This window comes from Malus domestica, chromosome 03, assembly GCF_042453785.1.
Source record: "Malus domestica chromosome 03, GDT2T_hap1".
NCBI lineage: Eukaryota > Viridiplantae > Streptophyta > Magnoliopsida > Rosales > Rosaceae > Malus > Malus domestica.
Genome location: NC_091663.1, coordinates 37,193,887 through 37,206,029, shown reverse-complemented (window position 1 = coordinate 37,206,029; position 12,143 = coordinate 37,193,887). Strand labels below are relative to the sequence as shown.

The window sequence follows — 12,143 nt, the reverse complement described above, 5'->3', positions numbered from 1 at the left end:
AACACATTAATTTGTATCATCATTTATATCATTTCTAGAACAGAGATAGAACCTGTCAACACATATGAGTCTCATCTCTATTAGAAAGATGATACAATGATGGTACAAATATGTGGTAAAATAATTTTTTTGTATTGTTACTACATGAAGTACTATATAATATATACATAGGTCGAGAGAAATCGTAGAGGACAGAGAAGAAGAACAAAAATCAATCGATATCATTAAGTACACAGATGTTCAGCTAACATGTTTTCTTAACATTGAGTCAAAATTAATCAAAATCTTGTACACAAAGATGCTCGAGTTTATCGAAAACTAATTTAACGGCAGAGTGGTGGGTTTTGTACGCCCTTTGGTGTAATCTGGGCGTTGAAACATTCAGATTTAAGCGCCGTATTTTTCTTACTGGTGCCCTTGTAGGAAAGGTTAATGTCGGTGAACTTAACACCCTCGCATGGGTTTACAGAGCTGCAAGCTAACGAAACGGCAACCTTTCCGGCTGAGGTGCCCCTAATGTTTCTGAAGTGAACGTCACTGATCTTCCACTTTGATACTGGCCTAGAAGGTACCCCAGCTCCATCCTGCATGCATGCAGTACCCAAATTATAAATTACTTACAATAGATAACAATTAATTAACTTATAAATGGTGCAAAATTAATTAATCGAATCACTAATTATATGCATGAGCTGCATGACTTTGAATACTTACGTTCTTACTTACGCTCTTTTTCTTTCCACCTTGCAGTTCCTGAATAAATTAAACAAATTTCAAAATGAATTAATAATCTATAATGAATTAATTAGAATTAATAAATTAAATTATTTACGAGTGCATGCATACGTACCATCTGTTTTCCTACTCCAACCTTCTTTTTTGATCCAGCTCCTACCTTCTTTTTTAATCCAGCTCCTACCTTCTTTTTTAATCCAGCTCCTACGCTCTTTTTATTTCCGGGGACTGCCATCTTTTTATTTCCATCGATGATTTTTTTTACCACCTTCGTGTTACCGTAGTACTGATCTATAATAATAGGGTTTTGAACTTGGTCCATGATAATGTCTTCGAAGACGATTCCGGTCACTTCTCCTGCACTTTTGCCAGCCGAAGTCTTGATTCTGGCACCATAGGTGGTGTTTCTCAATGTGCAATTGCTGACGTGAATCTCACTGACGCTCAGTTCGTCAGGGTCCTTTCCGAGGCTCCCGATACTGATGCCATACCCTGGACCACACGTGATGTTTTTAACGGTGACATCGTAAGCGCCTTGCCCGATGGAAACGCAGTCACCCCCGGTTGCGATAACACTGTTAAGCACCTTGATGTGGTTCGAAGCGCTGATGTACACGCCATCTGTGTTAGGGCTATCTCCAGGAGCAGTGAGGTGGACATTCCTCATTGTCATGTTGTTGCAGCCGAACATGTGTGTGTGGAAGAGTTTGCTATTTAAGGATGTGATCCTTTCGATCAGGCTGTTGTTCACTTTGTTGAATTTAAATGACTGCATTCATGCAACAATTGAATCAAATAAATGGTATGTCACTTAAAATTTAACTCGAAAATGGAGAATAATTGGAGATGTTACGCTAGAGAGCTTACGGATGGGGCTTGAGCAGCTTTGTTGGAGTCCTTGCTGCCACTGGTTGTCCATGTACCTTGCCCGTCAAAAGTGCCGTCACCCGTGACGATCAAGCCGTCAACCAACTCAAATGAAAACCACTCGGGCGAGGAGTATTGACTGAGATCGGTGCTGGCTTTGACATATCCTTGAACTTCAACGACGATGGGCTCAGTTGAGCTGTTGCATGGCCCTTGGAACACCACAGGTCCTGTCAAGAATGTTCCTTTGGGGATCACAACCTTAGTTGGACCCTTGTAGTTTCCTCTGCATGCGGCTACCCATGTCCGGATGAATGCCTGCATACAACATAATCTTATGTTATCAAACCGTGAATTCAAATTATTGAACGAGTTATGCATTGAAATGAAATTGTGTTATCGATTTCTGTAATCTCACCAATCCATTAGGATCATCAATTTTCTCGCCATCATCATAACTCTCCTCCTCAGTACCACCAGGGAGGCCAGGTATACCTCCACCGGGCAGTTCCCCAGTACTCAACTTGCCAACAACATTAGGCTTCTTGCTTCCTCTATTCATCTGGTCTTCGGTCTTAGCACCGAAGGCTGTGACATCAAACACTTTCCTCTTGGTAGTCTCGCTACGACGGGCACCAGCCCTGAAAAGATGTCCACGGGATGCAGCTTGGGCCACGCAAGAGAGCAAAGCGAAGCCGAGAAGAAACACAGCCATGGCTGATGTTCTTCTTGCAACGCCCCCCATATTTGGTGACCTCAATCCCATAGACGTCTTTCTATGTGTACAGATTTTTTTTTATTTGATTTATTGCAAGAATGGGCAATGCTGCATGCATCTCTATATATCAATCTCTATCTATTTTAAGAAGCTCCAATCCTAAAATTATCTAAAAAAATATTTGCGATTTTAGTGTTTTCATCGATGAACTATGTTTACTCATGCAAAAATAGTAAACGATGACCTATTTGGTTGTTTGGTGATCCCCACCACCACACCGCTTGTTCCAAAGTCCTACACTCCCGGTTTGCAAATCACTCGGAAGCGGGACGCACAAATTAAAGCGGTTCTTGTTTTTAACCGGCCCGGCCCACAGTAGGCCCAAATTATGTGACATTGTGGTTTAAGATGATCTTTTGCATTGTCTGGCAAAACATCAGAAGATTTACAAGTTGCGCTACGTGGAGTAGACAAAGTAAATCCCGTTTGAAAAGATTTTTCTAAATACTTGTGTTCATAAGTTTTATGATTAGAAACACGTTTTTTAATTTATTTTACTATTTATCTTATCAAGACACTTAAAATAAGACATGTGATGGAATAATGATAGTAAAATGAATCAGTTGCCTGGAATAATGTTTGTTCTCCTAAGGCTGTTGGTGGTTTGGGAATTAGAAGACTTGATCATTTTCATAATGCTTGTCTTGAGTTGGATTGGACGTAGTAATTAATCCTAATAATTGGCGGATTCAAATTGTGAAAGCAAAAGTATTTAAGACAGGAAGATTTTCTTTGCTGTAGGAAATTGAATTTATTTTATTTCTTTAATTTTCTTATTGTCATTGTAGGAATACTTAATGGTTATGGGTTAAATAAGTTTTTTTTTGTTTGTTAAATTTGAGGGAGTGAGAATTCAAAGTGATTCAATCACAAGATATAGTTTTGTATTATAAAAAAATAAAAAAAAATAAAAAAAACACACACACACACACGAGACAATAATAAGTTGGTCAGTTACTCCCTTAACGATTGTCACAGATATATACATCACTAACCTAATACAAGAAATCAAACGTGAAGTTTGTCCCGGGGGATCAAATGGAGTTTGAGGATCAAAAAGCCTATACCATGAGAAACTTTAACATAATTGGAGGCCGTGTATAAGAACAACTATTCGACCGTATTTATATGAAACAAATTCACAATGATTGTAACTTTCCGAACTAATATGGTCTTTTATCAGTAGCCACAAACTCAATTTGCAGAGAAATCTCATTTTAAAAAACGATTTGCATTAAATATGCACACTATCACCATGATATTTCCATCCAATTATAAAAGGGTATACTAGAGAGGCAAATTTTAAAGATAATGCTAGGGAGACCATATTTATAAACCAAATTTACAAATCAAATCACGTGTCACAAATAGAACATAAACACGTAATCAACACTTAAGTAATAATCCAATTATAAACAACCACATATTTGGTTTAAAAATTTGAATTATTACGATACTCATCAGTTAACCTTGTCTTGTTTCACTACCAATTTTTACCTATACTTTGTGTACATTGTAAACTTCTATAATGAGCTTTCATATGTTTAGCCGTGATTGCAACATAACAAACGAGAAGTTTGCATAACTTATATGCAGATTGTCCATATACTGGACCAAATGTGTGCCCTCGAAAATGAAATGCTCGAAAGAATTCGCAGGCAAGGATTAGATTTCACTCAAAGAATTCTTATTGTAATTGTCTTTATCTTTATAGTAGGAATCCTTACGGTAGCTTTTTGGTATGTAAAAGTTCATGCATTTTTTCATTGGTGGGTTCAAGGTGACCAGGCTAATACCTGATGCGAAAGGAACTACATGCAACCAGAGGCTGGAAAAAATAACTGGAACCGAGTACACCCATATTTTAAGAGTTCCTTTTAGATCAGAAAAAGGGATTCTTCGTAAGTGGATTCAAGGTTTGACGTATGGCCTTATTTGGAGACCTTTGTTGAGGTAAATTTTGATAACATGTAAACTCTAATTATCTACAGCTACTAAATCTGCCAATTCGTGCCTTCTGTGCTTTCACCATCTTAAGTGGATGATTTTGTCTGTCCATGTGCATTCCCATCATAGCCTGCTACCCATCTGATGTCACTGCTGCCATGACCACAACTGCCTCCCTTTACTTTGAAAGTAGCACATGACTTTGTTCACTAATTGCATATTCAGAATACTATAGAATTGTATTCTCTTCCGATTAACTAATCCTTACATGCCTTTCAGCCTTTGCCATCTGATATAGTCATTGTTTCTCATGTGATCAGGATGTTGCAGGTGAAGTTACTGCTGAGTTACAGGGATATCCAGACTTTATTATTGGGAATTACAGTGATGGGAATCTTGTTGCATCTTTGTTGGCTTATAAAATGGGAGTTACACAGGTTCGATATTTTTGCAGCTGTAAATTTCATCATATTATCTAACGAGAATGTTATCAGAAGTTCTAATCTGTTCAGTGTACTATTGCGCTTGCGTTGGAGAAAACAAAATATCCGGATTCCAATATATATTGGAAGAAATTTGAGGAGAAATACCATTTCTCAACTCAGTTCACGGCTGATCTTATAGCCATGAATAATGCAGATTTCATAATCACCAGCACATACCAAGAGATTGCAGGAACACAAGTCTCCCGGTGTATCAGGATTTCATATCGATCCTTATCATCCCGAGAAGGCTGCTGCACTTTTGGCAGATTTCTTTCAACGTTGCAAGGAGGATCCTAGCTACTGGAATACAATCTCAGATGGAGGCCTCCAAATAATTTATGAAAAGTTAGTATCCTTCTACAGTTGTATAATAATAATTCGTATTAGCCATGCGTCACTCAAGTGAGGGGTTTTTGTAACATTGCAGGTACACATGGAAGATTTATTCTGAAAGGCTAATGACATTAGCTGGTGTTTATGGTTTCTGGAAGTATGCGTCAAAAAGCTTGAAAGGCATGAGACCCGACGATATCTGTAAATACCACTTGTTGGGCCGGCTACATTACGAACACATACTCAGTACATATTATTTGTAAATACCACTTGTTGGGCCGTCATGGTGATTGAGCGGTGTAATACCATTTCAACGGTTTACTACACCATCTAATTGGTCCAATGCACTATCTCATGGGTCGTCATCTGTGGGTTTTGTACTTAATACTCTAAAAAGAATTTGGATCCCATTCGAATCTAAATTATGAAAATCTTAGGGATTCTCATATTTGAGTTATTCATCGTACATCATACGGTTAGAAATTATTTGAATTTTATTATTTAAAATTAAACACACATAGTACTTAACAAAAACTGACCGCATGATGTATGATGAACGATTAAGATGTGAGGATCATTAGGATTCCCACAAAGAAGATTAGGAAATGATGCTCTTCCCTCTAAAAATCATTTCACAGTAAAGTGTGTAGGATTAATTAGTTAGGACAGTGTCCTTTCAAAAAAAAAAAAAAAAAAATTAGTTAGGACAGTGCGGCTGTGCTCTTGTACTTGAATTCAGATCTGCTTTCCATTAATCAAAATAGTTAATAATATCCCTATATCCTCTCTCCACAGTCGATCTATATAGTTCAGATACTTCCGTGTTAGAATCCAATCTGACGCCACATTTGGAATGTTTTTGGGTCCCTTGGGAGTCCCTTTTGACTTTCAACTAACTTGCTAACTGCTATTCTCAACTTGACAATAACAAGTTATCAACTTATATCGAGTACATACCTTTAACGTTTCAAATCAGTCGAGCATTGTCATGTGAAGAAGCTTGTACTTTGACCAATAGCATTGTCATATAAATTAAAACTTACACATAATATTGTATTATTAATTTCAAAACATCACGATAACGAGAAATTTTTCATTATGACGTGAACACGAGTGGTATATCACGTGTTTTTATGTAAATGGTGGATAATTTTATTTTTTAAGTTATTAACTTTCTAACCCACCGTTTATTAAGTGACACGTGACATATCACTGCGTGTGCTGATCACACTGAAAATCTCTTCACGATAACAGTATTACTGTCATGTGGCATGAAAGTCCTTCTCAACCTCGACCTGGCCGCTCAAGCTCAGCATTGCAAGGGAAATGATCATCTCTATATCCCTTTCACCAAATCTATCAAATCAAGAGATTCGGGTCCTTGAAATTTGATCCAACTACAAACAAATAATTTTTTTAAAAATTATAATAACTTTAATCGTTAAATTAAATTTCAAGAATTCAAATTTTTTGATTTGATAGATTTGATTGAAGGGATTCGAAGATGATCGCTGTCCGCATTGCAGAGCATGTGACATATCTCGTGTACTTTGTCAGAAGGACTAGTAGTCCTTCCCGTAGCCACTTTCTCGCGTTTTACACCCTTACTGACACTTGACCATATCTGACAAGCCTGCATACTTATATACAAGCAGCTTTTTTGACCAAACGATCCACACACTCCTTCCCGCCAAACTTTCACATGCTTTTGCCCAAAATCTTGTTTCTTGATCTTCCTTCCACTTTCTTTTTCCACACTCATTTTTTCAACGGTCAAATATTTACTCGTTAACCACTAAACTACTTCCCCAACAATAATTTATTTAATAACTTCCTGGTTAGGCATTATTTGGATTCTCACTCCTTCTCCTCCTCTTTATCAGTTTTCATTTTTATCTCTCTACTGAAAAAGTAGAACAAAATGATGATGTTGCTTAATCTTGAGCGTTCAAATAAAAAGAGAGAGAGGAGAAGGGAAAATGAGAGGGGAGAAAATTCATATCCCATTTCATTATCCACTGTCACTCACCCGTTTTCTTTGTTCTTGATTGTGTTTTTTCTTATTAAACTATAAGGTATAATTGTTAAGTCATGTGCCTTGAATCTAAAGAAGCCTTATTCTTGTGTTGTTTTGGGGACCATCCTTGATAATAATTTTTAATTATCTAATCCAAAATGTTTGTCTTTGGATTCTTATTTTTATATAGTTCCTTGGGTAGAAAATCCCATCCGACTATATTACTTTAAAAAAAGGGAACTTTAACGAAAAGTACCCGGTACTTTTCACTTTAACGAAAAATCATATTTTTACACTAAAAAGTCAATCCTGGTACTATTCATTTTACCCTTTATTTTGTCCTTATAATTAAAACTCAAAGTTTTCAAGCCTTTTTCATTAGTTTTCCTTTAAAAAAATATATCATTTGATGGACCTATATGTATTTTAATAAAATGACTCGACTAAACATATCTTACTTAACAACAAGAATGACACTAGACTATACCACTGATAGTTACAGATCCATCGATCTCCAGCTTAGTTAATCGGAAGCCAAAGTAAAAAAGCTTTGGTGTTCGACCATGTGAGCAAGGCACTTGAGTTTCTGACCATCTATAAAGTAACTCACAAAAACATGAGATCCTTTGAAAGTTGGTTACACCCTAATCTTTTCTGCTTTAGTCATTGCACGAGCTGGAATTGGATCGCAATAGAAGGTGATTTGGTTTGAGGAACTTCGGGATTTAGTTGTAGATGCCTTGATAGAGGATAGTGTTACATAGCTTTCTTTCGAGTATTTGATGTATTTGGTGACCCCTTCTTTCCTTGATTCCGGATTGGTAGACCCAGCAAGGCCTTTTCAAGGATCACTCTCTTTTATTCTGTTATCCTCTTGTCATGATTTCTTATTCTTAATAATATCTAATCTTTTATTAAAAAAAAAAAATCTCCATCCAGTGTGGTCTAGACCTCCACCTAAGTGGTGGCTAACCATTGTTTCGATTTCATCCTAGATGTTTGAAAATTAAAAAAGAGCGCCTAGACTTACCTAGACCGCTAAACGCTCGCATGCGTCTCAACTTTCACTTAGACAAAAAATAAATAATTTTTTTTATGTTATTTTTTCAATAAATAGACTTATTGAATATTTAGATGAACACTTATTTATACTTATTTTCCATATTTTCAATATCTTCTAATATTTTATCATATATGTTAAAAAAATTCTTTTCAAATCACGCTAAACTATTGCTAGTTGTTTACTAGAGGAAAATCACTCAAACAAAACTACCAAATTAGAATGGTGGTAAGAGTCAACAAGTAACCCCCCAAAGGCCAATCTTAGAGCCCATAAAACTCTCACATATAAACACTGTTTCTGGCACGAAATTACGACATCGATACTATAATTATGAACGCTAACATATGAACCAACAACACCAACTACACCTTGACATTTGTGCTTCGTAGTTTGGGGCTCTTTGCTCTCGACCCTATCACCACGTGCACTTTCCATCCAGTTACTACTAAAAAGCAGTGCTTAATAATAATTAATTCAAATTAAAAACACCTAATAACTTGGAGGAGAATCTCAGAAGCAGCTTTCAGCTTTTAGCTTTTAGCTTAAAGCTGGCCAAATGAGTGGGCAAGATAAGCCAGTGATCCTACGAGGGGTGCGTTGATGTAAGTGGCTGGCTCCGACTGCTCGTAATCTGACCGTTGATCTGGGAACTTGTCGTTCTTGTCGGGCCCACCGATAACTGCCCCCACCAGGATGTTGGGGTTAGGGGATTGGGAGCTCATCACGCTGAAGCCGGACGAGCATTGGATCTTTGTTGGGTGTGCGGCGATGCACGGCAGCGATGAGCCCCTGTGGTGGATCCTCTGCGGGTACCTTGGGCCGTACCCCACCATGTAGGACATCTTCATTGGGTTGTCTCCTAGTAGATAATCCACCTGATAGAAGCCATTAACATAAACACGATTAAAAAGAGATTAATTAAGCTCTATTTTTCTCATTAATTTATAACAAGAGGAATTAATGTCTTTATCATGGCATTTGGGAGGGCCAATACGTGACACACGATTAAAACACGAGTAACCTTGTTCAATCCGAACTCGATCATGACATTAACGTACCTGTCTCTTGGCAATTGCTCGGAGCCGCTTCGGGGTGATGGCGGTGCCGCCGCAGTTAACCACCTGGCGGGAACTGGTTAAGTACTTGGCATAGCTCAAGATCAGAAACGAGGTGGATGTCACGTACTGCATGTTGCTGTCATTCATTTTGAACAGAAGACCACCTGCATCCAAAAACACCAAAACTAGCCGTTATGAACAGGATCACTCTGCTTTTGATTTTTAGAGAGAGAGAGAGAGAGAGAGAGAGAGAGTACCTGGGGTGTATTGGGCTGAAGAGTAAGAGGCTCCTGGAATGATTGAACAGATGAAACTATCTGCATGCCCTTTGTAGTCATGGAGGGATTTCACCCTTTGGACGAGGAATGCCTGTAAAAGCAAAACCCCAAGTTATAGTTGTCGGGGAGTTTTTTTCCTTCTAATTTACTATAAAATCGGATCCTCAAGAATATACCAAAAACTGATACCGAATACAAAATTTTGAGAAAATAGGGACCTTGGAGAGAAGAATTCTTGCTCCGACGTGCTTGTTATCCCATCCGAATGTGTTGTCAAACTCCGCAGCCCCGAGAATCTGACCGTTAACCTGAATGTAACTGAGATACATCGGATTCTTGGTGGCCTTGTGCAGCCAAGCAGCACCCCACAGCAGCTCATCCTGCCATTGTTAAAAAAGATAACACCTTCAGCCACATTTTGCAGAAATAAGCAATAAAAAGTTGGCAAATTTGAAAGAAGTGAAATTCTTTTACCTGAAAGCCAGAGTAATCACAATAGTAGGGGCACACAAATTTCTTCAATCCGATGCTGTAAGGTCCTCTGTGCTTATCGGCAAACGCGAACACCTACACCCCGAAGCAAAACATTGTCTCAATTTGTAAGGAAATTAGAAAAAAAACCGCTGCTGTTTTTTTTCTTTGGTTGGAATTTGAAGTTCGGTTTTTTGAACTTACGCTCATGGCCCTCCTGACCAGAAGCTTGGAGTAAGTGGGATCACATCTCCTGAAGACCAAAGAGGCAGAAGCAAGAGCAGCAGCAGTTTCAGCTGCAACTTCTGAACCAGGGGTGTTTTGGTCTATCTTCAACACAGTTCTTGGGGTGTCCATGTCTTCTGGTCTCTCCCAACAAGCATGGTCCTTTGTAGCATCACCAACCTTCCAAAAGCACCACAATAATGGCTCAGATTTTTTTTTTTTTTATAGAAAAAGGCAGAGAAATTTGAAGAATGCTTTGGGTGGGCAGAGTAAATTTACCTGAACATAAATGGTGCCTGGGTGCGCAGTAGCTTTAAGGAGGTAGTCGGTGGCCCACCGGATGGCCTGCCGGGCATTCTGCAGCTCACCTTTCATCAACCCGCCGAACTCAATCACACTCCATGAAAGCATGGTGGTGGTGAAAGCCATGGGAAACCCAAACTTCACATTGTCCCCTGCATCATAGTACCCTCCAACCAAATCAACCTGCATTTCGAAAAATCACATAGAAATCACAAAATGGTAAAAACCCACTGCATATTTTGAGGTAAAGTTCGAAACCCAGAAGGGGAAAGGACAAAAAAAATGGAAAGAATATGTAGGTTTTACATACGTGTGCGGCGGCACCGTCGGAGAGGCCAGAGTCTCTCCTCCAGGAAACCCTCTGGTTAGGAGGGAGCTTTCCGGACCTCTGGCCTTCGAAAAAGAGGATGGACTTGGTGAGGGCATCTCTGTAGTTGTGGCTGGCGGAGCGAGGGTGGCGGTTGATTGGGCTGCGGTGGCGGCCGGGAATGGGGTTGGCATTGCAGAGGAGGAGGAGAGTGGTGGAGCAAGAGAGGAGGAGGAGCCCAAGTGTGGAAGAGAAAGCCATTTAGGGAGGAGTAAAAGTAAAAGAAATAATAATGCAGGCCAACTAACAAGCCAACTGCTAAACTGAAAAGCCGCAGGGAGAAGAAGCAGACACCTCTCCCTTCTCTCCTTCCCTTGTATTTATAAACTGCAAAGGCTGCAAGCTGCTGCCCTCATCTGTTTAACCGTGCTAGGTCTTAATCATAGCTAGCTCTACATCCTCCAATAACGGCTTTTGCTTTGAGTTAATTAACTTGGATTATCTTGTAATGAGGCACTTTTGTCACTGTGTTGGTTCATTGTGCAACGTGCCCTTTCTCTGTACAATGAAATGTCATCGTAACTGTATTACAAACTAGTAATACATTGTCATGTTAAAAAAGTAAAACGTTTGGCACAATATTGACTACTGTCACAAACTCATTACATTATACCATAAGTTTTTCTCTCTTTTTGGGGTACGCAATATATTTATTAACAAAATTAGTCACATGAAGAACATTTTATCTACACCAGGTACGCCATTGTATATGTATCTCAAACAAATAATGCAATGGCATGTGGTTTGACTTTCCTCCACAATATTGCATTATTAGTTTGAAATACAACGTCAATTGCACACACAAACCAATTATACACTAATATGTGAAAACGTTAAAACACATAACAATGTCTGATCATTTGAGTCTTTATATATAAGTTCATTTATATTTTGTGGATTTTCTTATATTCATTAACAAGAATGTTCACGTGGGGTTTTATTTTCACTGATGCTCATATAATTTTTTTGGTGAGGAGTCTCTTCTGTAAACAGCAGTTAGGTACGAAAACTCATCGCTTTACTCATTTTCTCTCTCAAAAAAATGAAAGTCGCCACCCCTTCAACCCTAGATTAGAGAGCACAACAGCCGCCGCCCCCTTTGTTCTTGCTTGGTTTTGGCGGCATCCACTGCGACTCTAGTCCTTCTTCGAGGCCAATAGATCTGCTGTTTTAGCCAAAGTAAGGGCATTTCACATACCCCTTTAGCCTCACCCCT

General features: G+C 38.7%; 2 protein-coding genes and 1 pseudogene across 3 annotated transcripts; 1 reads left to right on the top strand and 2 right to left on the bottom strand.

Moving 5' to 3' along the window:
• Window positions 1-200: 200 nt before the first annotated feature.
• On the bottom strand, window positions 201-2,425 carry LOC103408162 (exopolygalacturonase-like). Of its 2 annotated transcripts, none has more exons than XM_029100440.2 (5): window positions 2,021-2,425; window positions 1,603-1,920; window positions 851-1,504; window positions 715-753; window positions 201-584 (listed from the first exon to the last, which is right to left on the bottom strand). In XM_029100440.2, exons 1-5 carry the CDS (start codon window positions 2,366-2,368, stop codon window positions 324-326), a joined length of 1,620 nt encoding a protein of 539 aa, XP_028956273.2. In that variant the 5' UTR covers window positions 2,369-2,425; the 3' UTR covers window positions 201-323. The 2 variants fall into 2 exon arrangements, with proteins under 2 accessions (XP_028956273.2, XP_028956274.2); XM_029100441.2 differs by having other exon boundaries at window positions 727-753.
• Window positions 2,426-3,970: 1,545 nt separating this feature from the next.
• Window positions 3,971-6,530, top strand: LOC103455722 (sucrose synthase 2-like; annotated as a pseudogene).
• Window positions 6,531-8,465: 1,935 nt separating this feature from the next.
• LOC103432611 (endoglucanase 17-like) lies at window positions 8,466-11,345 on the bottom strand. The gene is made up of 8 exons (XM_008370807.4): window positions 10,871-11,345; window positions 10,537-10,743; window positions 10,237-10,437; window positions 10,036-10,128; window positions 9,780-9,941; window positions 9,541-9,652; window positions 9,284-9,447; window positions 8,466-9,100 (listed from the first exon to the last, which is right to left on the bottom strand). The coding sequence occupies exons 1-8, from the start codon at window positions 11,126-11,128 to the stop codon at window positions 8,768-8,770; spliced, it is 1,530 nt and encodes a 509-aa protein (XP_008369029.3). The 5' UTR covers window positions 11,129-11,345; the 3' UTR covers window positions 8,466-8,767.
• Between the last annotated feature and the right edge of the window lie 798 nt (window positions 11,346-12,143).

Bases quoted from the DNA above. Each gene is read 5' to 3' on its own strand.
- LOC103408162 (XM_029100440.2), bottom strand. From the start codon at position 2,368: ATGGGATTGAGGTCACCAAATATGGGGGGCGTTGCAAGAAGAACATCA. The intron at 1,921-2,020 runs GTGAGATTACAG...TGTTGTATGCAG, and splicing joins TTGATGATCCTAATGGATTG to GCATTCATCCGGACATGGGT. The intron at 585-714 runs GTAAGTATTCAA...GCATGCATGCAG, and splicing joins AAAAGAGCGTAAGTAAGAAC to GATGGAGCTGGGGTACCTTC.
- LOC103432611 (XM_008370807.4), bottom strand. From the start codon at position 11,128: ATGGCTTTCTCTTCCACACTTGGGCTCCTCCTCCTCTCTTGCTCCACC. The intron at 10,438-10,536 runs GTAAATTTACTC...TGCTTTTGGAAG, and splicing joins CAGGCACCATTTATGTTCAG to GTTGGTGATGCTACAAAGGA. The intron at 9,448-9,540 runs GTACTCTCTCTC...TTTTGGATGCAG, and splicing joins TTCAGCCCAATACACCCCAG to GTGGTCTTCTGTTCAAAATG.